Consider the following 25,716-nt stretch of genomic DNA (forward strand, 5'->3'; position numbering starts at 1 on the left):
TCCAAATTTTTCCAAACCAATGACACTAGTGGGTTCAGAATGATGACCAAAAGAATTTAAATGATTTACCCTACAATCTGCCACACCAAAGGACCACACAATGGTTAACACAATACCAAAGTTGTCATACACAAAACAAGCCACAAGTACACAATTTACCTTAATTTGAAACCCCAAAAGATGGCATTGTTCAATATGACAAATTATTTCCAAGGGCTTGGGATTGCACGCTAGATGCCTTTATTTCAACAATCACATAGACGCCAATAACCTTGTGACTCAATGTCATGATCCCATTTTTTGAATGGAAAAACTTGGATTAAAATCCTCTCCACCACTTGTAAAAGGGGAGAGGACTAGCATATGACACAAAGCAGCCTCAAAAATCTTTAGATTTGAATCATCCCAGTACTAAAGCATTGTAGGCTGCCTAAAGTAAATCCATGCAAACCTGCCATACAGCACTAGCTAACCAAACTGCCAAGTTTTAACGGTTTTGGGTTTGATTTGTGACCATATTCCGCATCCAATGAAACTCAGCCCTACATGCCACCTCATCTATATAAGATCATCATATGCAACTAGCAATCCTGAATCACTGCTACCTATTCTCTAAAGCATGTGAAGCAACACAAACATTTCCAAGGAAGATGAGGATCACCCATAACTCACATAAAAGAGTTCATCTAACACTGTACTTTAGTATTTGGAAAATAGAAAACAATCTAATCTCATTATGATACCTACTTCTGAGTGCATGTAGAACAACTTTTAATGCTTTGATTTTCAAATCCGGTCTAGGAGAATAATGCCTCAAGCAAGTCTTACAAAGTCCATTGAAATCCATGGAAATTATGATCAATGTACTGCACCCCAACAACAATCATCCATCTACAACACAAGAACAAGAAAATACTAATTAAGGGTAGAACAAATGTTTGAATGTATCTTACCCAAAAAGTTGCAACCAAAATTAGAAAAATGAAAAGAAAAAAAAAAAAAAAAGATGATTAACAATATAAGAATAGTATACTAATTTTCATACTTTGGCATTCTTAATATCCAGAGACAAACTTCTAAGACAAACTAAATAGAAATAGAGGCAAAGTGGCAAGCCCTAAGATGAAAGCCAATTAGCAACTGTCACAGTCCTAACAAAGAAGCAGCTAAAGTCAAGAAGAAATGATGTAGGAACTTAGAAACTGAAGGTGGCAGCAGCTTGAAGTGCAAAATTAACCATCTTGGTCCAGAATAGTGGATTAGAGATAAGGAAAAGATGGAAACAAATATCACATCCCCATTCCAAATTTCATTAGATATCACATTCTACTATAATATTTATCTAAGAAATTTGCTACTAGAAGTGACCAATTTATGGCAACAACAACAGAAAAGGATAGTTTGTACAAAGTACATTTCACACTGCAAAAATAACTAAGCTTAAATGGAAGATAAGACATTCTAATATATTGATTTGAACTCATAAAGTTGTCTAAAATATTAATGTTAGCATTCACAAGGTTTTTCTCACTACCTTAAGATACACTCCTCTTTGTCTACTATACTTGCCATATCACGACACTTAACTGCCAATATCAAATTTGCATATACAGGCAGTCTATAACAGTGTCTGTTGCTGAATTCTACATGTTACACTATTTTGGATCTTCAAGTTTTTTATCAAAATTTTAATTGGTTTATTGGTTAGCTAAGGTAAATCCAATGCGTTCACTTATCTTTCTAGCAAAGCTACCTGATTATTATCATTAGCAGAGAAGTATTCTTCAGACCCTGAAGTATATGAAAAAATCAACTACAAATCTGAAACTGAAACCAAAAGAATAGTGCTTTCAGTTTGATGTGCAATTATACGGATGAAGAAATTACTTGATGAGGGAAAATTGTTATCATCATCATCAATTCATCATACCCAACTACAGATTTAACTTCTTTATATTTAAATGTTGAAACACCATTCAATAAATACCCATCTATAACTTCAGTTAATTCCTACTTGGTACAATTAAAATTTTCCTTCACCACTTTGGCTGGCTTTGTAAACAGGCAAGAAGCATCTAGAAATCCTACTAAAAAAGCTTTATTTCACCACCTTGCCTTAGAGTGCATGTACATAAAACTCCGCTCGAACCCTCTGACATTCATCATACATCATCATTGCAATCTGAGTGAATACAACAAATCAGTATGATCCTCAACTATTTTGACAATATTATCAATGAAATAAATCATTCAGACTAGATTAAATATGGGAAAGACCTTCCTATTTCCATTCATTGTTTCTATTGTTCAAATCAGCCAAAAAATCAAATTTTTGACTCATCAAATAAGCAATGAAAATTACAAGAATCACATTGAGATAAGCAATCAAAACTAAAATGGACTACCAAATTTTGTGTGTAACAATCATTTTTGCAAGATAATACATACGCTTTCGGCATTTTGATCCTTCCCCATCCATGAAGGACTTTAAGGGAATGAAAGATAAACACCTAACGGTCAAAATGTTATTTAAATGCAGAAGCAACAAAAAATTCCTTTTTTCAAGAGAGAAATGAACTAAGTGCTTTAGGAGATCAAGTTGGATTCTACAGAATTTTATTACTTCTCTTAAATCAATAAAAAGTATGATATATAGTGTTCAGTCTCTCATCTTTCTACATGACTTTTCAAAAGACGGTCTTCTCACCAAATCTACTGAAGAGAACATTCACCAATACTTTCAAAGTAGACAACAAAAACAAATCCAAGTCAATCCATATTTGATGCTTGATCTTCATCTAGTCTTCTCTTGCCCTACAAAAGGAAAGAGAGTAGGCATTCTTTCATTGAGAGAGAGAGAGAGAGAGATGGGATTACCTAAATCAAAAAGAAAAAACCCAATAATTGGGAAACTAATAAGGCAGAAAAATTACTTAATTTCATACCCAAAATCTCCATCCAAAGTATTTGAAATGCAAACCACTCCCATGACAACCCCACTCCCTAACAAAGGACAAATACAAGATGTATACGGCTATCCCAATTGTTGCCAATGGATTCACATTTCTGTTATAATAAAAGTTCCCCACATCATAAATAGGATTTGTCATTGCAGAAAAAAAAAAAAAAAAAAAAAAAAAAAAAAAAAAAAAAACCCAGATGTATTGTATTTTGTATTCTGGCAATTCACCAGAACATTGGCAGTAATAGCCATGACCAAACAACCTACAAGAAGAGTCCCCTTCTTTCCCAATCCATAAAAGATAAACTTGGATATATATATCCTACCACCATTTACTGCTTTGCTACTTATCTTTACCAAGACCATATCATACCCTGAATAATCATATATATTATGTAGGCTATGAAGTTTGGTTGCTTACAGATCCACTTGTGCTCAAACATTCATAATATTATCTATACATAATATAGACCTTCCTGTTTTAAATTTATCAAAGAATGTATGTTATCAATAAATTCAACTGGTTACTTGCAGCTTGATACCCGCAACAAACATATGGCTTTCAAATCTTAGTAGTAATCACTAAGGACCCCAACACTCATTCAATTGATAATGGAGTAGCAGATACTTCACATATTGAACATAAGGTTCCTCTTCAATTGATCACCCCATAAATGTTAAAAAGAATTTTACTAAAACAATATATTTTCAGGAATAGATTTTCTGAAATTATCTTTTTCCAAATTTATGAGACATTAACATAATAAATTAGGTGAAAAGTACAAATGTAAAGACTATAAAAGATCCTTGATTTCACATGAGTGACTACAGATAAACATTTCATACTGAAAAGCAACCACAAAGGACTAAGACCCTTTTAATGAGCATTATTTTTGCCAAATTAAGCTTCAGTTGAATCCACAAACCATAAAGTACTGCAAACCTAATAAAACACTAATTTACAATCCTGAAACAGTCCACGAAGCTAAAACCAGGTCTTTTCTATTTTAGGGTGTCGCTTTTACAACTTAGGAGTATGACGGCAGCCTCTGAAGCTCAGCTGTCTGCACCACGACAACAAACTTTATTAAACAGTAAATTCTCTCTGTCTTCTTTCTCCTCCTTTCTTCCCTCAAGAATCTACAAATCAAGATATTGAAAAGATTCGTATAATAATTGAGGGGTTAAAGAGAAGCAAAAGGAGAAGCTACATATGAAAACTCGGAATACGCAGAAACTGAAAAAGTCAGTTCAAGGATTAGAGCTGAATTCAAGCTCAAAGCCAATACATATTGCGAGTGCGAGTTTAATTACCCTCATTAATTATGTAACTTATCAGGGTCACAAGTCACAACTTATACAAAAACTTTGAAATTGGTAATTTACAACTAAGAACTCCAACATCACAAAAAATAACAAAGACCCAGATAAAGAATCAGCTTATAATTCAACACAAAATGAGTAAAAGAAGCAATACCACACCTACCCACCACCAAAACAAACATTCAAACAAACAGCTCATTCAAACAAATAATTCCAAAACCACACAACAATACTATAATGTAATTGAAAAAGAAATGAATATAAATTACTGGAGATCAAATGAAAAGAGAAATTACCTTCAGGAGTCCAACCATAGCTGCGGCGAGAGACAGAGAGCATTGAATTAAGCAATGCAGAAGCAGTGGCTGTGTGATAGGGAAGCATCGATTCCACACAGCAACTCAGCTCCACTGGCGACCTTTTTCCCAACAAATGAAAACATCATTAGTTCGAATATCATAATGATTCATTCATTTCACTGAGAATGTTTTTGTTTTTGTTTTTGTTTTGAAGTGTTACCTGAAAATGCGGTTGGAGAGGGAGTTTTGTTTGGGGATGCGAAATGGTGAGCTTGCGGGTCTGGCTCCGGGACCTGCAGCGAGCCTCGATGCCACTGTGGTTCGAGCCGCTGTGGATCGAAGGACGGACTTGGCGGCTCTGGCGGCGGCGAATGACATGGCTCTGCCTCTGGGGTTTTGGTTTTGGTTTTGGTTTTGGTTTGTGGCTGCGTTTTTGTTTCAAGGGTTTTGCATTTCTTCTCGGGGTTTTAGGTTTCAGCAAGGTCTTTTGTGTGTATACGCTCGTACGAGAATGGTGAGCCATATTGGAATTTTGATATAGGGTAAAATAGTAAAATACCAAAACCAAAACTACTTGCTAATCAGACTTTTCAAAACTAATCCAATTTGACACGTAAGCACAAAATGCATATAACATTGTTTGTGCTCATCTTTTTCAAAAATTTGTAGGTAAGTTAGGGCCTGCTTGGTAACATTATTCTAGTAACATTATTTGTATTTTCTAAGGATGAAAAAGTGTGTTAAAATACGTGTAATATTGTTTAAAAATTGAAAACATGTGTTTAAACACATGTACCAAACGGGCCTTTAAATTGCCACAATCTAGTCCCACTATGATTGTGCAAAGGGAGTGTTTTAGTGTACGGTAGATGGATGAATCAAATATTGAGTATGGAGCAAAATAAGGATTAGTGTCTGTTTAGGAATAACTAATTTAGCTTTTTTGTTGAAAGTATGATAAAGTATACTTGTATCTTGAAAATTTTTTAAGAGTTAAGAAAATGTGGGAAAATTTGAGGTTTCCAAAAATGTAAATAAAAGCAAAAAATAAGCTTTCAAACCTTCATAAGTGCGGTTTGTGCTTAGGGGCAAATTAGATATTTTTGAAAAGTTTGGGTAATATCTGTCATTAGTCCAAATCTTAGGGGTAGTTTTTGTATTTTAGTATTTGATATACTGTTATGAGTTGGGATTGTGTCCACTGCACTATAAAAGTAAACTTCTATCTATGTGTGTAGTATACTAGGTTCTCATTTGAATTCAAACACATAATTATAATAAAATAAATTTTCCTTATGTCCCTTTGTATACACTTGGGTGATAGGTTTAATGGACTTGAAGCATATGTCATAAACTCATATATCTTAATTTCCATCCACCATACTATCAATCCCAATGGTGGCTCCAAGAATTTTTTCTAGGGTAGTCATTAAAAAACTTAAATTATAAAAAATTTAATAAAAAGAGATGTTGAATATGAGAGTAATAAAGTGAGGGAGAATCTAAAATAATAATAGATAAGAAAAAAATGGAGAGAGAGAGAGAGAGAGAGAGAGAGAGAGAGAGAGAGAGAGAGAGAGAGAAATGTAAAATACATGTTGCGATTGCTTGCCAAGCTGTCGAGAAGAGCAGAGCTACTAGCACTACTGAGGAGAACTCATGACCACATTATCTCTCTTGGTACCATTTTTATAAGGAAAAATAAAATTATGAATTATTTTTTATGTAATGGATTAAATGAGTTATGAATCCGAATGATTAGAGGTTTTTATTTTTGAATGACCTTTTGTTGAATATTTTGTTCATTTGTTGTTATTTGGCCTAATATTTTTGTTGTTTGGGATATGTTTGTTGTTATTTGGACCAATTTTTGTTGTTGTTATTTGGTTTTTTATTTTTATTTTTTTGTTTAAGGATTATATTTGGTGGGCCAAGATTATTCTTGTGATTAATACTAGAGACATAAAAATTTTACAAGATCCCTAAATTAATACTCCAATTTTTTTTAATTAAATTGATATTAAATTAAAGATTGTGGTGGGCCCTTGTGTAAGTTGGCATGCTAATTTAGGAATGTTACATTTTGTTGTGTCCCTAGCATTACACTAATTACTTATTAGTGTTGAACCCAAATTCATGGGATCTTAAGTCAGAGTGTCAAATATTTGTTTTTAGCTAGACAAAATTGGTATGTAGACACCCCATTTTTTAACTCCAATTTAACCTCACTTACATTGCATTGCATTGCATATCATCACCATCTCATGTCTTTAGGGAAAGACTATAATTTTGGTCGTTTAATCTCCAAATAATTTCATAAAATAAATCTTAAGGTCATAACTATCAAAACAACAGTTCATGAGTATTAATCGGACAACCAGATTAAAAGAAATTAAGAAAACACATTTTAACGATAAAGTGCACTTATATGAATTAAATCACGACCATAGGTGATTATGATCTCTTAATTTTAATTGGTCTATTTTTAGTCCAATTTAAATTAAATGATGTGTCATGATCCTATTGGTTGAGAATAGATTCTATGATAAGGTTGCATGCATCTAATTTAATCCAACGCCAAAGTATTTAACCCAAAGTTCAATTAATTAATTTTCTGACCTTAAGATTCAAGAAAATCATAAAAGGAAGTCAAAATTCAAAAGAACCATATCTCAATTGAAAACAAAAACAAACGAAACAAAAAACGAAAAGATCTAGATGATTTGGGACCAAGTGCCAATCGACACTTGGATCAGATTCCCCAAATTTTCTTCCCCTTTTAGTTCAACTTGCTCCCCAATTACTTTAACCTCGTTTCCTATGTTTTTTCTTCAAAACCTACTTTTCTAGGAATCCCACATTGCCTAGAGACTCATCTCTAACTCCCCCACTTCTATTATAAATACACCAACAATTCAAAAACACATCGAGTATCTCGAAACTCAAGAAATTCTAAGAGCTTCCTAGAAAATTGAGATTTCTCTCTCCCTCTATCCCTAATCTCTAGAGTTAGTAGTAGGAATGTGCCTTTGGTGTCTTGGACCTCTTGGTCTCAATTCACTAGAAGAGATAGTTTGGACCTCCTAGTTTCAGGCTACCAACTTCCTACTCACAAACCCCCTCTAGAAGAGTTTTCTTGCTTGGAGTGCTAGTACATGCAAGTAACGTTTCTAAGCCTTTCTTTTTCATTATCACTATAAGGAATAGTTTTTCACATGTTCTTGCTTGTTAGCATGTTAGATCTAGGATATTTATAGCCTTTCCATGAATTAGGGGTTTTCAATAACATGTCCACATGCTCTTGGATTACTGTTTTTCAATTTCATATAACATGTTCATACTCTTAAATTAGGGTTTGTCACACATCACACACATATTCATCATCTCTCTCAATTTCAATCTAAGCATGCCTAGAATATGGTTTCATCATGCTCTTATTTGTTTCAATATCTTTGCAATCACATGTTCTTGGATGATATAAACTCTTAGATGATATGATATAATCATTGGCAACCAAAGTCTAGAAAACTGGTTTCACCATGTAGGTTGGGTGCCCAACACATTCCTAATCCTATAACTTAGCCTCCGAACTTAAAAGAATGATTAATACTTATCCTTATAATCTTCTCTTTCTAGATTGTAACTAGGAATGAAAGTGTTATATTTTGTTTTAGATTGCATCTAGGATCAAAGTGATGTAATTTTTAGTTATTATCAAATAGATGTACATTTAATTTCAAATTATCAATAACAATGATGTACTTTTTTCAATTATTTTAGTTTTTTGTTTTTTCTATTAAAATAAGTATTGACTCCATTGTAAAACCCTTACCCTATGAAGGATGATAACAACAGTAGAATTTCTATTGTCTCTTGAGAGGCACCAACTTGACTCCACCCTATTTGTGTGGGTTATGTTAAAACCTCATTTTTGAAGGTTTAGGCCGAAGGTGCGGTCTTTCACAAGGTATAATTATTATATATAATTTTTTTAGAGTATAATATTTTTTAGGCAAGTCAAGGTGTTCCTGTGAATACCCTAGCTTCTATGTAAAGTGGCCCATGATCTGTCCATGGAGTTTTCGAAGTATCTTATCGAATAGTTTGGTCAAAGGCTAGGACACAACTTTCTTATAATAAAAAATAAATTTCCTTGTAAAAGATAAAAAACAATTTGTGTTGTGTAGGTCAATACAACTATGTAAGTTTTACTCTATTAGGGTATATCTATATACCACAGTAGAGTATTATTGAAATTTTTACTTTCTAGTCCTAGTATCAAAAATTATTGAAGACTTATCATTGTATCAGTATTTGGACGTATTAGAAATAATCTTCTAATAGTCATTATGTAGCACTGTTCATCCGTCACTGTGTAATTATTATTCATGCAGAAAGTAAGTCACATGGTCCTCACGTGCTCGAGACAACACTTGCACAACACAGAACAAGAAGACCTTAGGAGAGTATTTGTGTGGTACTGGCTACAGACCCTCCGAAAGTTAAGTTAGAGAACTTTCATAACTCCAGAGTGCCAGAGCTGGGGGAAATTATGCGTACCTTGGTTTGTGAGGGCTTTAGGGTTTTTATAGTAGTGTAGAGTTGACATTCGTTTCTTGGCTGAGAGGATCTTTCCTTGTGGGGAAGATCCTTATTAATGCACGTATTTTGCAGGAACCTTTCCTTATAAGGAATCTCTCGATTTGGGTTAACCGTGGGGTATAAGATACTTCCTTATATACTTATTCGTGGAGCCCAAGAAAAAAGCCACGCTGGAACCGTCGAGAGCCCCTTCACTCTCGTCAGCTTCCTTCCGTCAGTTTCCCATCACGTCAAGGCGATCTGGTCTTCCAACAGAAAGTTGTCGGCTTGAGGGCGGAGTTGTTGTCTTTTGCATAGTAAAGCTAACAGGCTCTTTGAGTCCGACAGTTTTATCTTATGTGGACAAGACTAATATCTTTCTCAAAACTACCCTTATCACTAATAGTTATTGTGTGACACTATTCACTACTGCGCAGAACTGTTAACTTTTACTATTCACTGTATTATTATGAAATTACTGTTCATCTTTTGGTTTTTTCCCTTTTGTATTCCTATATTTATAGCATTTGTATAAGTCAGAATAGGCAAGCTCATAGCAAGCTAATAGAAGCCTTAGGCATAGGAAAAAAGCCCTCTCCAATCCTCTATCAGTCCCAAAAAAAATCCTTTCTTGTTTTAAAAAAAATTATCCTTGTATAAGAGGAATCATCCTTGGATTATTTTGAAGAATTTGAGTATCAGTTTTTAAAGTATTATTCAAGTAAGTATTTTATCTTTTCAAAATAGATTTTTATTATCAGTTTTTATATATTGTACTGTTATTCTGTTCTTGCAGCACATTTCTTTCTTAGCATCCGTCCTTATTATTCTCTTGGCACACAGTAACTGTTAATAATTCCAAATTCTATGTGAACAGCAACTGCACAGTGACAGATGAACAGTACTGTATAGTGACTGTCAGAAGATAATTTCTAATACGTCCAAATACTGATACAGTGAAATGTCTTCAATAATTTATTATACTACGACTGAAGCGGCACCTCCTTATGCACAAAGTATTTGGGAGTCTAGGGTGGAAAATGGTTCAAGCTGTAAAGTTAGCAGCATATTATAATTATCTCTAAAATAAAATGCTTGGTTTTGTTTAATATTGGTTGTGTCATCTGTGACCTATCTCTGTTAATAATCTAAAGTCTAAACGTTAAGTGCGGTCAGATTACTAAGCACACATATATTGTGAAAATGTTTCTTTGATCATATTTATCACTTATTGTTAGTGAACTTACAAAATTATAGGCAAGATTTTCACATTGCCTTACCAAATGGAGTCATGATCCCTTGATCAAGCAATTTGGCAACGGATCAGCGGGTTTTTGATAACATTGCTAATCAAAATGAAAACAATGCTCTCAATTCAGAACTCAATTTTCCAAACAAAAAAAAAAAAAAAATCAGAATTCTATTAGGATAAAATTTATGAAGTAACAATGAGTAATTCACTTCTGAATACAAATAATTCCTCTTGCATATCAGAAACAAACAAGTGGCCTTGCCATCAAGCACTACTTTCTTGACTTGCTCTTACTTCGGTTCATCTTTATTAGAGCGCCAAGTACTAGTGGTATGCAAATTGCCCGTGACATATCCACTCCATTCCCTGAGGCATCAGAGTGTGCATCCCCTGTAGATATCCTTTGTTGCTCTTCAAGATGGATTGAGTTTGGGACGTAGAAACCTCCTCTTTCACCTGGTTTAATCCCAATTAGCCGGCCCAGTGACATGCTACGGTCTTGAAAGAAAGATGCTGTGGACTGGTTCATCTCGCAGTGGATCAATACATTATTAGTAAGAGGGTGGGAGAAGCTTGTGTGTAAATAATGACTACTTCTTGTGAGATATAAAAGAGGAAATATTCTTATTAGAAACGTTTAATTGCTTTTGCAGTCCTAACTTGCATTTCTAATGAGATGTGAACTAATATGGAAGCAACAAATCCCAGCTCTAGCAATGACATTCCCATAGAAGAGGTAAGATTCCCCTCATGAGTGAATCAAACAGAATTCTTTTTCGTCAAATGCTACAATTGTCTTTTCAATAGCTTCTAGTGAACAGGTGGCTGAAGATTCATTTATAAATTTCAACAGAAAACTTAATTAAGTTTGGAACAGAATTCAGACAAAATTATATGTAAAAATGGCTATCAGGAAGTATATGTTCTTCAAGTTCCTATATACCCATATACAGCTGAAATTATGACAAAAGGAATTCAAATTAGATAGCAATGTGTATCAAGCAAGTATTTGGCTACAAAAACAAGCATCCGTGCACTAGCATATGTAAGAAAAAATGACGTGAAAGGAAGATGAAAAGGATAAGGTCAGTTTGAGTCACCTCAGTATCAAGGTTAGAGGATGAGAATGAGGAGAAACTGGTTGATGGCATGTGCACAGAGTAGGGCTGTACTGCAGCAGCCGGTAAGCTCTCCCTTACTCTAAGTCTTACGTTCATAATCCCAAGCCCGAGTGGCCATCCTCTCGGTTCCTGAGAAGAGTGATCAGTTAATACATTGTTTCACAGAATTCATGAAGTACAGAACAATTGTCGACATAATTTTGGTAAATACAAACATCAGCAGTTCAGATAATGAAAAAAGAAACTGGAATCATTAATCTCTAGAGTTAGATTAATATAAAATGAAGCCTTCCATTCTATGATTTGGTCTGCTTTATTTATTTAGTTACAGAAAAATTTCAAGTCTAAAATACATGCCAATGATGTCATAGTAAGGAGATCAGTGCCCCACAGCTCTCCTGGCAACTGGATAATGAAAATGGAAAATAATTCGTGAAATACTTGAGTAGTCAAATAGGAATCTTGATCTTTGATACTGGGTTAACATGAAAGAAATTCTTTTTCTTCCGTTTGTGATTAAAAATCAAAGCAATTTGATTCACAAATCAATTATGTTTAAAATGCTAACAAGTCCTTCAATCACAGGCCAGAGAAAGAAACATGTTCATGGCCAAGCCTTTGTCGCCAGAGCTTAGTTCGTTTTTGTTCACCAATCAAAATTTCCTGCATGTATAAGCCCCACAAAAGAGAGACAATCCCTACTCCCCCCATTTTTCCGTTCAAAAGACTGAAAAAGTTACAACAAAGCCTGCATCTTGAATGAGGACATGCATATTGCAAGATGGATGCTAGGAAGTGGTTGGTGCTGAAATCATACTCTCACACTGCTACTTACATTATGTCCTGGAATTTGAAGAGAAGTCCCAAGACACAGAGTTCTACTCCTTTTGCGAATGCAATTTAGCTAATGCATACATTAACTTCTAACAACCTGAGAATACCATGAATGCAATACTAGTTCTTGTAAATTGTTAAGGATATATTGTGGTATCACCTATTAGCCTAAGTTTGAATAAAGCTCATCTACACCTAACCATAGGCCTTGTAACATCTATATATACCATACTAGGGTTCTCTTTATTATGTATTTCATCATATAATGAAAATGTAGTCGTTAGGGCTTTACACCGTGGATGTAGGCCATAATTCCCAACCATGTAACCATTGTCTTTTTCTATCTCTTTCTCCTCTATGCTTCTGACCACTCTTTACAATTTTCTCATTTTTATTTTGATGTTAACCTAAATGAAGCAAAGATGAAATTGCCTTGGTGAAGTTGCAATAAAAACCAGGAAGAAGGCAAGCATTATGATAAAATAACACGGTAGCATTATGTGGAAAGAATCATTAGCAACATAGAGAAGACATTATATATTACAAAAAGAGGAAATTTGTGGACGACACAACTTACTATCACAACTTCTGACACAACGATGATATGACTGATTGTGAGTGTTAGATAAAAAGTTGTGAATCTATATATGAAAGTGATAAACAACCACTTCTAGTCTGTCATATCAAAGTTGTGGCAAAAGTACAAAAAGTAGAAAACCAACCAATGAGAAAGATCAAATTTTAGGAAAATAGAAAAGAGAGAAAGTTGTAGAGGTTAAACTGCCGACAAATTGCTTTTTTGTGGTCACTACTTTTAATAAGTACCTCTACAATACTTACCACAAATCAGTTCTATAATTTTTTCCACTTCTTTTAATATGTAGAGCCAGTAGAGGTACAAAAGCAATACTACCTCTACAATACACATAGATTCTACAAAAGCAATACGTATATGCTGCGTCTAGATATGGGTTGCAGGCACCCTAGCATAAAGTCTGCCACTACAATTTCCACTAGGAGCTCTCCAATCATTAAAAGTTCCTCTTTTTTTTTTTTTTTTTTTTTTTTTAAGCTTGCTCGTTCAAATCTGATGAAACATAAACATCAACAAATTGAGGCATTCTTCTACATGTATTTCATTTATTATAACTTCTTGGATTTCACCATTTGATTCCACCAAACATTTATTAAGCAGACAAAATTTTCAAAACACTATGAATCTAATATCATAAGCACATCCTAACAAAAATATTATTACAAGCATAGATCAATTGCCCTTTCCATAAAGAAGATATTAAATAAATAAAAAACCTATCAGCAACCAAAAGAGAAATTACTAGAAAGTAGCAACCCTGCCAGATAAAAAGACTACAGAGCTAGATAGCCACTCACTTGGAATACAATCTAACAGTCAAAACTTTAAAAGAGTGAAAGCAACAAAGAAAAACCAGTGGCCCAAAGATTCAGCTTCCAATCCAATCCAACCATTGAAAACCAAATATTTATAGTAATACCCAGAAGAGAAAATTTTACAAACCTTGAAGAAACTGATCTTTCATTACCCAAAACAAATGTAAAAACACAAGAAGAAATTCAAGAAAACCACAAATGTATTTGTTCTTGACATCAAAGAATTCCAGTAATGAACATTACCTCTGTCTCTGTGACCATGGAGTCTCAATGGCCAACAAAAGAAACTGGGTGGTATTGATGATCACAGAGGATCCGCAAGAGCAAGAAAAATGTTTCAGAAAGACCAGTGAAGAATTAGGAGTCTTCCATTTCATAAGCTTCCTTAACTATGACAAATTTTTAAGAGCTTGGGTCCCACTTGGGTGTTCAGCCTTAAATATCACAACTCATTCATAGACAACCTTGTTTTTTTGTTAGAAATTGACAATTACAACTGTTCAAACATAAAAACAACAGTTTAACCGTTGGTTTACCGCCATATTTCACAACTCATTCCGAAATCTGCACCACATCAACAACTCTCAATGAATGACTTATGATCATTTTGGATGAAGGTCTTTTTCATTCCGGCGTGATCACAATTAATGTGATTAGTGTCACATCAATAATTTAATAAATAAATTTTTTAATTATTATTTTATTTTGCAATTAAAATTTTAAGCATTAGTTAGTGTTAGTCTCGTCACACACGCTATGTACGTGATTTTTATTTTTTGGGTTTATAATTTTTATTCATGAAAGTTTTATTTTATTTTTTTATTTTAAGAAAAATTTGTATTAGAATTTGACCGCTAATGTAAGAGAGAAATATGAAGGTAAGAAAAAAATAGTTTAGTGATAAAAAAATGGTACATTTGTGGGGAAAAAAAAAAAAAAACAGTTTTATTGTTTATGTTTCTTCAAAAAGAAAAAGTTGTATTAGTACCTGACAACTAAGGTAAGAGAGAAATGTGGAGGTGTGAAAAAAATCTGTTTTTTTATTAAATAATTTAGCTAAAAATTAAGAGTTTTTAAATTACTAATTTTACATGTCCAACCTTATGATTTAAGTTTTGAAACGAATAAATTTGAGGGTATTTTGAGCATTTAAATTAAGGATTCCAAACAAGAAAAGCTCATTAAATAGAGAAATAGATTCTCAGCATCACTCTTAACCAAAGAGGTAAAATCATATAAACATTGGAAATGGTAAATTTAATATTTATTAGGAAACATGATGCGTAATGAGACCGTTCAGCTACCTCTTGCACCTATCTCTAACTTACTGGTGGTGAGGTTTAAATAAACTAGGAGGTAGCGTATGTTCCTTATTGGTTATTAGTTGTTGTGTTTCTTAATTTTGGAACAATTTTAGGTAATGCATCAAATTACATGGCCACTTAAACAAATTTGAAATGTTTAAAGGTAGATATATAAATAAATAAATAAATAAATAGCAATCAGCTTTATCTATTGCACCCAAAAAGAAAGATAAAAAGAAAAACTTCCATAGTGCTATTTCTTGGAAGTTTCCAAAAAGGCTACTACATTTTCACTGGCTGATTATATTGAGCTGGTAGTACAAAACATTAAACCAAAAAATTCTTATAAAATTATGAAGCAGTAATTGTTTCATAGCCAACAATACCAATCCTAAATAAATGGAGTTTATGGATATAGTAATTGATCCAAATATGAGTTGTTACTCATTGACTTACACAAACTGCCATTGCTTTTATGTCCTTGAATTCCAGTTGGCATGCATTAGTTACATGTGAAAATTAAGGAAGTAACTCACTGATCTTCTCTAACTCTAATTTTGGTTTTTATTTTTTATTTTTTTTAGAATCACTTTTTGGTTTTGTTCACTAGTGGCCGAAGGACCATGAATATGATTAGTAAATAGTAAATATTAATTATGAACCTAATTGGTGGATTCTAACAATATAATAAATAAATGATTGTTTAAATTACTTAATTGTTAATCTTTAATAATTAATTTATAATAATATTTTAAACATTATTCTAGTAATTTTGTACATATAAAAATTATACGTGTCATCTCAATATTTATGAATAGAATATTAAATATTGATTTTAACTTGTTGTATAAGACAGCCTATTAAACTCTGTTGACCAAAAGGTCACAGAACCACCAATGCTGGCCAATCACAGAAAAGGAAAATATGGATGGGGTTTTGTAAGTGATAATGACGTGGATACAGCTCAGTCACAGTGAAAGTGACGTGGAGGTTAAGTTTTCCTTGGAGAGAGGAAGTAAAGGTGAAAGTGAAAGTGAAACTACACATCTCTTTCTTTGATTTTTAGGTGAACTTCCGATAAAGTAATAAAAAAAGGGCGAGATTAGTTGAACAAAGTGAAGGAGGGTTTTCACCACGTCCATGTCCACGTCCACGTGGCTAATAATGTAACACATACCAAAAAAAAGTACAGTTTTTTAAGTACAGTTTTTAGTAGCTAGCAACTCCCCTACGATGCCGACACCAATCCTTCCTACATCCCACCCAACACGGCACTCCCACTCCCACCTTTTTATTTTGAGTTCTTTTCAAGTTTTAACGTTCAACCCATTGGTGGAGTATCTGCCTCTAATCATAATTAAAAAAGAAAAAAAAAAGAGGAGTATCTGCCCCTAATAAATAAAAATAAAGATTTGTAAAAAAATTAACGGATGTTCTAAAAGTATGAATTTATAAAATATTTTTAGATACATTATATTAAAAATTAATAAAGTGATTATTTTTTAAGGTTTTTTTTTTAATATTTTCTATGAAAGTAATATAAAAACTTTCCTAAAACAATTTATTAACAACTGTCCTAATACATCCGCTATTCCTTTAACATGACTCTAAAAAAGAAATCTATTTCACATTACCAAAACCATTTTATCAATTATTAAAACATATTGTAATAACCCAATTTTGATTTTATGATTATCACTGTACCTTGTCAATTTTAATATAGAGTTGAAGTACTATATGTGTGTGTACAGTAAGATGGGAGTAGACAATTTTGTGGTGCTACAAATAGGTGAGAAAATTAAAATTTTAGTGCATACAATTTGGTGCGGCAATTAAAATAATAAATAAATAAAAAGGATGAAGATGTTTTATGGGCTTCTTGGAGTCTAAAAAGATAAGCTCAAGTGGATTTTAAATTCCAGCCCACTATCCCACCAAGCCCACATCTCTTAAGTGTTAAAATATAAGGTGGAGGAAAAGATAATTTGGGTTTTCATAAGAAGAGTTTCATCACCAAGGAGGCTAGGAGGTGTACTTTTCCTTGGAGTTAATTGAAGAAGCAACCAATTGTTCAAGGTATGATTTCTCATCGTTAGAAACAAATTATTAAGGAGTTAGAATTTTATTATGGAAAACTTTATTGATGTGTAGATTGTTAAAAAGGGGTTTCTTTTTGGTTTCCTAGAATTGTTGTTTACGCTATTAAATCTTGGATTGCCCACTGCCCAGTATGTGGGTTCTTGAACAGATTCATGGAATTTCAATTCCTAATTCAAGAACACGGCTGTAAAGCTTCAACTGTGGTTAACATATATTTATATATATTATAGGATGGCTTTAATGTTAGGATGGCTTTAAGTTTAACGTTGGGATTTAAATATATATATATAATCCAAAAGTTGAGCCACTGAATTTCAAGGATCTATGGTTATGGTATATGCCTTCCTACGGACATGTACATATATAATATATTTGAAGTCAATGATCTTGCCACCGTGTGTACCCATGAAAATAGACATGGATCAAATATTATTAATGATCATGGCCTTCACGTTTTTCATCGGAATTATATAATTAAATCCTAGGTTGGCCACTGTGTGTCTCTAGAACAAGCCATAGATTACAAATATCTATTCAGGTATATGGCTCTTACATTTTGTTATTGGGGTTTTATATTAAATCTTAGGTGAACGATATTTTGTCTACTGCCTTCCTCATGGCAATATGAGTTTCGATTAATGCAAGGGAATATTATTGGTTAGAGAAACTTTAATTTAGTGTTAAAGTGTTATTAGTTCAGCACAGTATATTTCCTAGTGAGTCAATTTGTATAATTCAATAATTTCATATTTTGTGAAGGATAGTAAGTAATTTCTATAATTGAATATAAGTCTTATTTAAGAGTGTTTTGAGGCCTTTGGAGGTTGTTTCGGCTGGACTTTCAGAGGGATTCAAGTACTGTAAGTAATTATGCATAATATGCACAAGTTTTATTTTTTAAGTTCTTAAAAGTTAAAGGTTTTCAAAAATTATGTTTTTAAAGTTTACGTTTTCTAAAGTTTATCGAAAGCATTATTTTTACATCATTGAAAGGGAAACTTCAACTTTTAGACAATGTTTTAAAGAGAGACTTCGAATTTGAAATAATGTTTTGAATTTCCAAATCTCATTTAAAAGATGATTTCTAAACTAAACTATTTTCTAAAAATAATTGAGTTTCAAAGTAAGTTTTCGAAAAGGTTCTTGTTCTTTAAATTGTGTAAAACCAGGTGATTTCAAAGTCATATTCTTATTTTCCAAATGGTGTTTGAAACTTTTCTTTTAGAAAATTGAGATTTCAGACTTACTCAAGAATTGTAAAATATTTATCTAAACTCTTCAGTTCTTATTCACTCCCTAAGAGAGTCAAGCTGTTGGAAATATGCATATACGTAGCGGAAAGTTAAACGGATCTACTTCATTCACAATCTATAACATGCATTATGTAAATTTAAGAATTCAAGTATAAGAGAGCATACCTTGAAGCGGTGAATTTCAAAAACTAAGATCGAAGCACTTGGGAATACTTTTAATCTTCACTCCAATTCCACTAACGCCCAAGAAGTGTGGACTCTCAATTGGTTACAAAGGATGAATTTGAGAGTGACATACACTCACCTACACCATTTTACAATGATGTTTCTCATACATAAAATTCTGTACGTTTTCTCCTTTGTATCTAACCAACTATCTAATTGGGCTGATCTTTTGGGCCTTTCCAATTGGGCTTAAGTGTGTGGTTTGGAGTGGGACCAAAAGGGACCAATAAGACACTAGCTCCAATGGGCCTTGGGCTTTTCTGTCAACTCTTGACAAGTCCAAAGTTACCATTAACTATATTTAATACCACTATATAAATATAGTTGCACTATATAAATATAGTTGCACTCTAGGCCTTATCTATAAATTATATCCCAAGACTTTATTGTACATGCAACCCTTTCATAAAATATTCGTAGTAATACAAAGTCATTAATGTAGACTGTCACTTTGTAAATTATTACATCTTAATCTTTGAGTACCCGGTTTAATCCTTTTAAGTTATTCACCATGTATTTATGAAATCCAATTTCGTAAATATATACTTTAGTAATTTCTTACTAAAGTGGTTAGGCCTAACTCTCTGAATAACTAAACCCATTAAACTTATCTCAAGGGAATATTTTATATCTCCGTTAAGAGACTATGAATTCTATCTTAAGAATATATGTTCCATCAACACTAAATGTGGCTGCCTAATATAATGAGGTTTTGACCGTTACTTTAGATCTCACTCCTGATATATCAAAGCAACCTACACTTCATGATCAAGTCTATTATTCTCTCAGGATTAAGAGTTCATGCAAATATAAGTCGTGAGATTTATTATTCAATTGACAGTCTTTACAAGAATAATAAATCTCACAGCGGTCCAGTTCAATATGTTTTAAATCTTAAAACATATCAACATATCAACTAGAAGTCACCACTTTCATGATCAAGACAAATCATCTTAGTTGATACGTTATAGTCTTCGCAGATGAAACACCCAATTTCATCACCGACTACGAACTAAATTCTAAGTTTACAAAGAACTTGTAATTTATATCTTCTGTGACTTTTCACATAAATCACATACTATGCATCTCATGGACTATATGATAATGTCCAAATATTCATGTTACCATTATTTCAGATAATAATAAAACAAATTTATTAATTACAATATTAAGTCATACATCATGTCATACATCATGTCATACAATAGGATTTAAGGGCACTAATCCTAACACAAGCATCCTTTGATTTATGTTCTATTCGATATTGTGATCTTTGATATGCCTCTATATTTGAAAAGAAATTGTTAATATCAAGTAAATTATTATATTTTGTATAAACTTTGCTTTGTGATATGTGACTCAAAATATGTGTTTTTAGAATTGATCAGATATATCAGATATATGTGTAAATCCGTTCACAGGATTGTATGTGAGAATATGTGTTGATCCCTCACCAGCAGGGGTTAGATGTTGGTATCCGCTCATAGGATTGTATGTGAGAATATGTGATGTGTATATGTGAAACTGTGCTCTGATCAATTTTATGTATGTGATTTCAAATGATCTTAAGATGTGATTACATATGTATTAAGTGATTCATTATATGCTTTGTGGAATAATTATTTTTGATATCATTGAATGAGTTTGCGAAAAAGTAAAATACTCGTGCTTTGCTTGACTCTATTCCGTTATGTATTTTGTATAATTACTTACTGGATGTGTGGCTCACCCCATCAATTACAATTTTCAGATTAAAGTTTAGTTGGGGAACAGAACCTTTGGATTACTTCGTAAGGTGCAAGGTAGAGCGTGAGAGTTTTAGGCGAAGTCAATAATACTTGAAGTCTTAAAAGATTATTAGTTATTTTTTTTATTCCACTTTAGATTTCACTGTATTTTGGAGATTATTCTAAATTCGTGGAGTTTGGATTTTTGTAAGAGGTTTTTAAGAGTATTGTTTCTTTGGAGCTTTAATTTATTTGGTTTAATTATGTTTAGTAAGTTATATAAGTTCAGCAAGTTAGTCATGTATCTAAATTCATATTCCATGGATTTGGATTGTGACACATATCCTATGTTTCATTCGATATTTTGTGTTACATCTTATTAAAATATTCATTTTTTTCCTTTCCCAATTCTTGACCAGGAGCAAAACCCAACAATCCATGCAAATTGGCAACCCACAAAACCCAACAACCCACAAAACTTGGCAACCCACCTAGGGATGGCAATGGGGCGGGGCGGGGCTGAAAGATGAGGTCTTCGTCCCCGTCCCACATGGTTTTGTCTTGCCCCATCCTTAACTTGCCCCACCTAACAGGGAAAACTTTCTTACCCATCTCTGCCCCTTAGGGCCCCGTCTCATCCCGTAAAACTTTACTTTTTGTTAACTTGCCCTACAACTAGTACAATTTTTTTAATGAAACCTATTTCATTAATAAAAATATACTTGAAATTATAACTAAATTCATCCCATCAAATCAAATCAAATCAATTTTTAGAAAAAAATTGAATAATATATCCAAATGTTTAACAAGACAATCATAAAAAATATACATACATACATATATATATATATATATATATATATATATATATATATATATATATATATATATATATATATCATAGTATAACACATAACAAAATAAAGGCAGAGAACCACATTGAGTAGAATAAAATAAGTTAATATTAATATGTTTGTTTAAATAATAGAGTTTTAAGGTATGAAAAATTTACAATTATAATCTTTAGCAACACGGGGACGAGCAAGGTGGGTCTAAAAAGTCTAAACTCATTCCCGCCCCGTCCCGCCCCACCCCGTGATGTGGGGCTAAAATCTTGCCCCATTCCTGTTCCACCACCTTTGTGGGGCGGGATAAACCCGCACAGGGCAAAGCGGGGAGGGTTACCCACCCCACAAAATCTCAAAAAAGACAATACAGCAACCATGGCCACCGGAAATCAACGCAGATCCATAGTTACCTAAATCAATTTGCAAACCCACAACCAAGTTGATATGAACTCTGATTTGCAAACCCACGCTGATTTGCGAACCACCCCACATCATTGCAATCCACGCCACCCATTCAATTTGTAAACCCACCACACTATTTGCACTCCAATTGGTAATCCCACACTCAAATCCTTAATTGAGCTACCGAAAGCCTTTAGCCTTGCATGATGTAGAGCCTCATCTCCTCCATTTCTAGCCCAAAATATTTTTCTATGTTTGTGTAATTGGATGAGAGAGAGAGAGAGAGAGAGAGAGAGAGGCGAGCAAAATAAAAGGGGAAATGATTTGCATGTGCTATGGTGGTAATTTATTTTTAGATGTTACTATAGCATGCTATAAAACTTTGAATCGTACCAAAGTACCAAATGTGGTAGGTTTTGGAAAAGAAAGAAATTCCTTTAAAGTATGCTAAGTTGACTAAGGATATGTATTACAAAGTTGTAACTAGTATGAGAAGAAGTGGTGCAATCACAAGTGACTTTTCTATTATAGGATATTTGTATCAAGGATTAGCATTAAGTCCATATCTCTACACTAACAGTGGATGAACTCACTAAATCAATTCAAGTGAAAGTCCATTGGTGTATGCTTTTTGCAGATGATATAGTTTTAGTGGATGAAATTAAAAGTGGAGCTAATGACAAGTTAGAAATTCAATGCGAAGCTCTAGAATCTAAAGACTTTCGACTAATGCAAGATTAGTGAAAGTAGAAACACAGACAAAGGGGTGGTAAGACTTGATGCCCAAGAATACTAAAGAGTGAGAGTTTTTGATATCTTGAATCAATAATTCATAAAAATGGAAAGATTGAAGATGGTGTAATCATAGGATAAGAGTAGCGTGGATAAAGTGCAGAAGTGCATCATGAGTATTGTATGATTGCTGAAGACTTATTGAGTTAAAGAAAAATTTTTATAACACTGATATATGACAAGCTATGCTTTTGTGGTACTGAATGTTGGGTTGTTAAGTAGTAACACATTCATAAAATGAGTGTAATTTATATGAGAATATTAAGATGAATAAGTGGAAATTCACGAAATGAGAATTCAAAATGAGGAAATTCACTTAAAGATAGGGGTAATTTCTATTGATGAGAAGATGAGAGAGAGTCGCTTGAGATGATTTGGTTTTGTTTAGAAGAGAACAATTAATGCATTGAAGTAATTGAAAAAGGTAGAGGAAGACCCAAAATAGCATTAATAGAAGTAAAAAAAAATAACTTATCAATTAAGGGAATAATAGAGAATGTGACCACTATTGTAGTGAGAACCCCACCCTGAATACTGTATTACTTAGTAATTGCAACAACTAGAAAGCCTTCTTAGAGAAAACCTCAATTTGTTTTTCACAAGAAAGCCTTGTGTGGCATAACATTAAGAGAAGAAGAAAACTCTTTTATACTCTCTCTCTCTCTCTCTCTCTCTCTCTCTCTCTCTCTCTCTCTCTCTCTCTCTCTCTCTCTCTCTCTCTCTCTCTCTCTCTCTCTGTGTTTTGATGCAAGAATAGAAGGACCCCCCTTCCCCCACCAACACACACACACACACACGTACGCTTCTTCTGTAGTCTGTGTATGTCACATAAGGTGGCTTAAGGAAAAAGCCACTGACTTTGGCATGTGGTATGTACCACACAAAATTTTTTTCCCCTCCAACCCAGTAAAAGAGAACCCCCCCCCCCCTCCTCCTCCTCCCCCCCCCCCCCCCCCCCCCCCAAAGAAAAACCCACACACACATGTACGCTTCTTTTGTAGTGTGTGTATGTCGGCTTAAGGAAAAAGCCACTGACTTTGGCATGTGGTATGTACGCACACCAAAAAATTTTCCCCTCCAACCCACTAAAGGTAGGAAATATACAATTTAACTCCTTTGTTGAAATCCATGTTGGTCAATCCTACATAAAACTCAAGCTTCTTCTTGGGCACAACATTCGTCATCATGATAGTTGATAGATGAATTTTTCTCTATGTCAATTTGCATAAACTATTGCTTAATCACTAGTCGTAGCCAATGGTATCTTAAATCAATGCATTCCGTGCATGAATGACATTTAGCATTCTTGCTCACTTCTAAATAAACTTTTAACTATAGCTTCTATATTCAGCAAAAAAAAAAAAAAAAAAAAACTATAGCTTCTAATCTAATGTTGCTAATCTACAAGTAAAGCATAAAACTAAATAAAATTTAAAGAGCTAAAAAACTATAAATAAAAAGACAAGAATTTGAAGGACTGGAAAATAAAGAAAATTGGAAAACTAAAAGAGAAGTCACTTGGATGAGTAATTTTATCGATCCTCTCGATTTTAGAGAACCCCCGCACAAAGTAAAGCACTAGAGTTCTAATACAAAATTTAAACTAAAGGATTATAGATACCTAAGAAGAGTGTTTAGCCTTTGAAAGCCTTGATTGACGAATGTATTAAGAGCCTATTTGGCATTAAATTCAGTTTTTAGTTTTAGTCTTTATGTACATTTTTTTTTTAAACTTTATTTTCTTTTTCGCATTTTCTCACTTTTAAAAAAAAAAAATTCAAGGTATAAATATATTTTAATTAGTATACTTTCAGTAAAAAGTTTTCAACAAAAAATTAGATAAGTTATTCCCAAACGAACTTTACTTTATTTTAACTCATTTCATATATATATATATATATATATATATATATATATATTTTTTTTTTTTACTTTGTTTTGCGTTGGTATGAGAGCCTTTTTTTTTTTTTAGTTGAAAAATGGGGTGCATTAAAAATGGGGTGCAAAAGACACTCGTAGCAATGTGGGACTAGGGTTTTGTCCTAATTTTCGTGCTTTTTTATCAAAAACTTCACATGTACAAAATTTTGGCTACTAGCTACATACGTGGCCTCAAGGCTACGTATGTTGTGATAGGCCTTGCGTACGTAGCACTAGTTGTTTTTATAATTTTTTTTAAAAAAAAATTAAAAAAAAAAAAAAAGGAAAAAAAAAAAAAAAGGAATGGTAATGATACCGTCATTGAGGATTGGAGATTTAAGTTGTTGGCGGTACAAAATAGGTTATTTACAATTCCATTTTTTTAATTTCAAGAACCAAATATAAACCTTTTGAATTTAATGAACAGTGATCGATCTTACACCAAATTTCAGAAACCAAAAATGAAATTTATTTTTAAAAAAATTCAGTGCCAATTTGAAACTAATGCTCACTTGGCACTACAATAAGTGTTTAAGACTTTTAAACACATTAAGGATCAAGAATTCATAAATTTTCTTCTCTTGACCTCTCAATTAATAGGTATTTTACCTCACATTTCATCTCTGTTGGAAAATATCAAGAGATGTAGGAAGTGCTAACCAATTGAGTTACAAGATTCTTGTCAAGAGTTACTCAAATTTAAATATTAAAAGCCTAGTCATAATTTTCATCAGATAGAGAATTTAAGTACATATCCATGAGTGTAGTACATTAGATTCTCCAATTATATTCAAACACAGGGTTGCATTGACCAATAAAATACAAACAATATATACTTATTAGAACAATTAAATTAAATTCAGTTGTGTTTCAATTTAATTAATAAACCTAACGTACTGCACATAAGATATTGTACCTAAGTAGAATTATTCTTTAAACTCTTAAATCTTTATCTATGATGGATTTAATAAGATTTAACAAAGCAAAGCTTAAACCAATAACCTACACTGTCTCATCTCCTTTACAATGAGAATTAAGACTCAAGTCCTCCTCTCATGGCCCCAAGTATCTCATTGTGGGGGCTCCTTTGAAATTGATGGAGGTGTTTCACTTTTGGGGTTTTCCGGATTCATTGGGCTCGAGTCTCTAAAATAGACAGGCCAGTTTGGGCTCTCGCTATAAATGGAGGTATTTCATTTTCCGTGTGCTCCCTCAGTTCGTGAGGCCTGTCCTTAAAATGGGCAGGTCCGTTTTCGGCTCTGTTCACTTGTTCTTATACCCATGGGAGAAAGAGACCGTTATTTCAGAGGTGTTTCATATTTGGAAATGCTGCTGTGTTTGTTGTGCCTGAGCCATCAAAATA

General features: G+C 33.1%; 2 protein-coding genes across 11 annotated transcripts; both read right to left on the reverse strand.

Annotated features, from left to right (window-relative positions):
* Positions 1-638: 638 nt before the first annotated feature.
* On the reverse strand, positions 639-5,068 carry LOC126726018 (protein NUCLEAR FUSION DEFECTIVE 6, mitochondrial). 10 transcript variants are annotated; one of them, XR_007655669.1, is made up of 5 exons: positions 4,805-5,068; positions 4,582-4,703; positions 2,708-2,814; positions 2,111-2,182; positions 639-891 (listed from the first exon to the last, which is right to left on the reverse strand). XR_007655669.1 is itself a non-coding variant. In XM_050431108.1 (4 exons), the coding sequence occupies exons 1-3, from the start codon at positions 4,960-4,962 to the stop codon at positions 2,163-2,165; spliced, it is 300 nt and encodes a 99-aa protein (XP_050287065.1). In that variant the 5' UTR covers positions 4,963-5,068; the 3' UTR covers positions 639-891; positions 2,116-2,162. The 10 variants fall into 10 exon arrangements, 6 of the variants coding, with proteins under 6 accessions (XP_050287065.1, XP_050287068.1, XP_050287063.1 ...); XR_007655667.1 differs by lacking the exon at positions 2,708-2,814; XR_007655668.1 differs by lacking the exon at positions 2,111-2,182.
* Positions 5,069-10,565: 5,497 nt separating this feature from the next.
* On the reverse strand, positions 10,566-14,195 carry LOC126726019 (uncharacterized). Its single transcript, XM_050431112.1, has 3 exons — positions 14,026-14,195; positions 11,518-11,667; positions 10,566-10,937 (listed from the first exon to the last, which is right to left on the reverse strand). Exons 1-3 carry the CDS (start codon positions 14,041-14,043, stop codon positions 10,689-10,691), a joined length of 417 nt encoding a protein of 138 aa, XP_050287069.1. The 5' UTR covers positions 14,044-14,195; the 3' UTR covers positions 10,566-10,688.
* Positions 14,196-25,716: the final 11,521 nt, after the last annotated feature.

The sequence above is a fragment of the Quercus robur genome, chromosome 5 (assembly GCF_932294415.1).
Source record: "Quercus robur chromosome 5, dhQueRobu3.1, whole genome shotgun sequence".
Taxonomy (NCBI): domain Eukaryota; kingdom Viridiplantae; phylum Streptophyta; class Magnoliopsida; order Fagales; family Fagaceae; genus Quercus; species Quercus robur.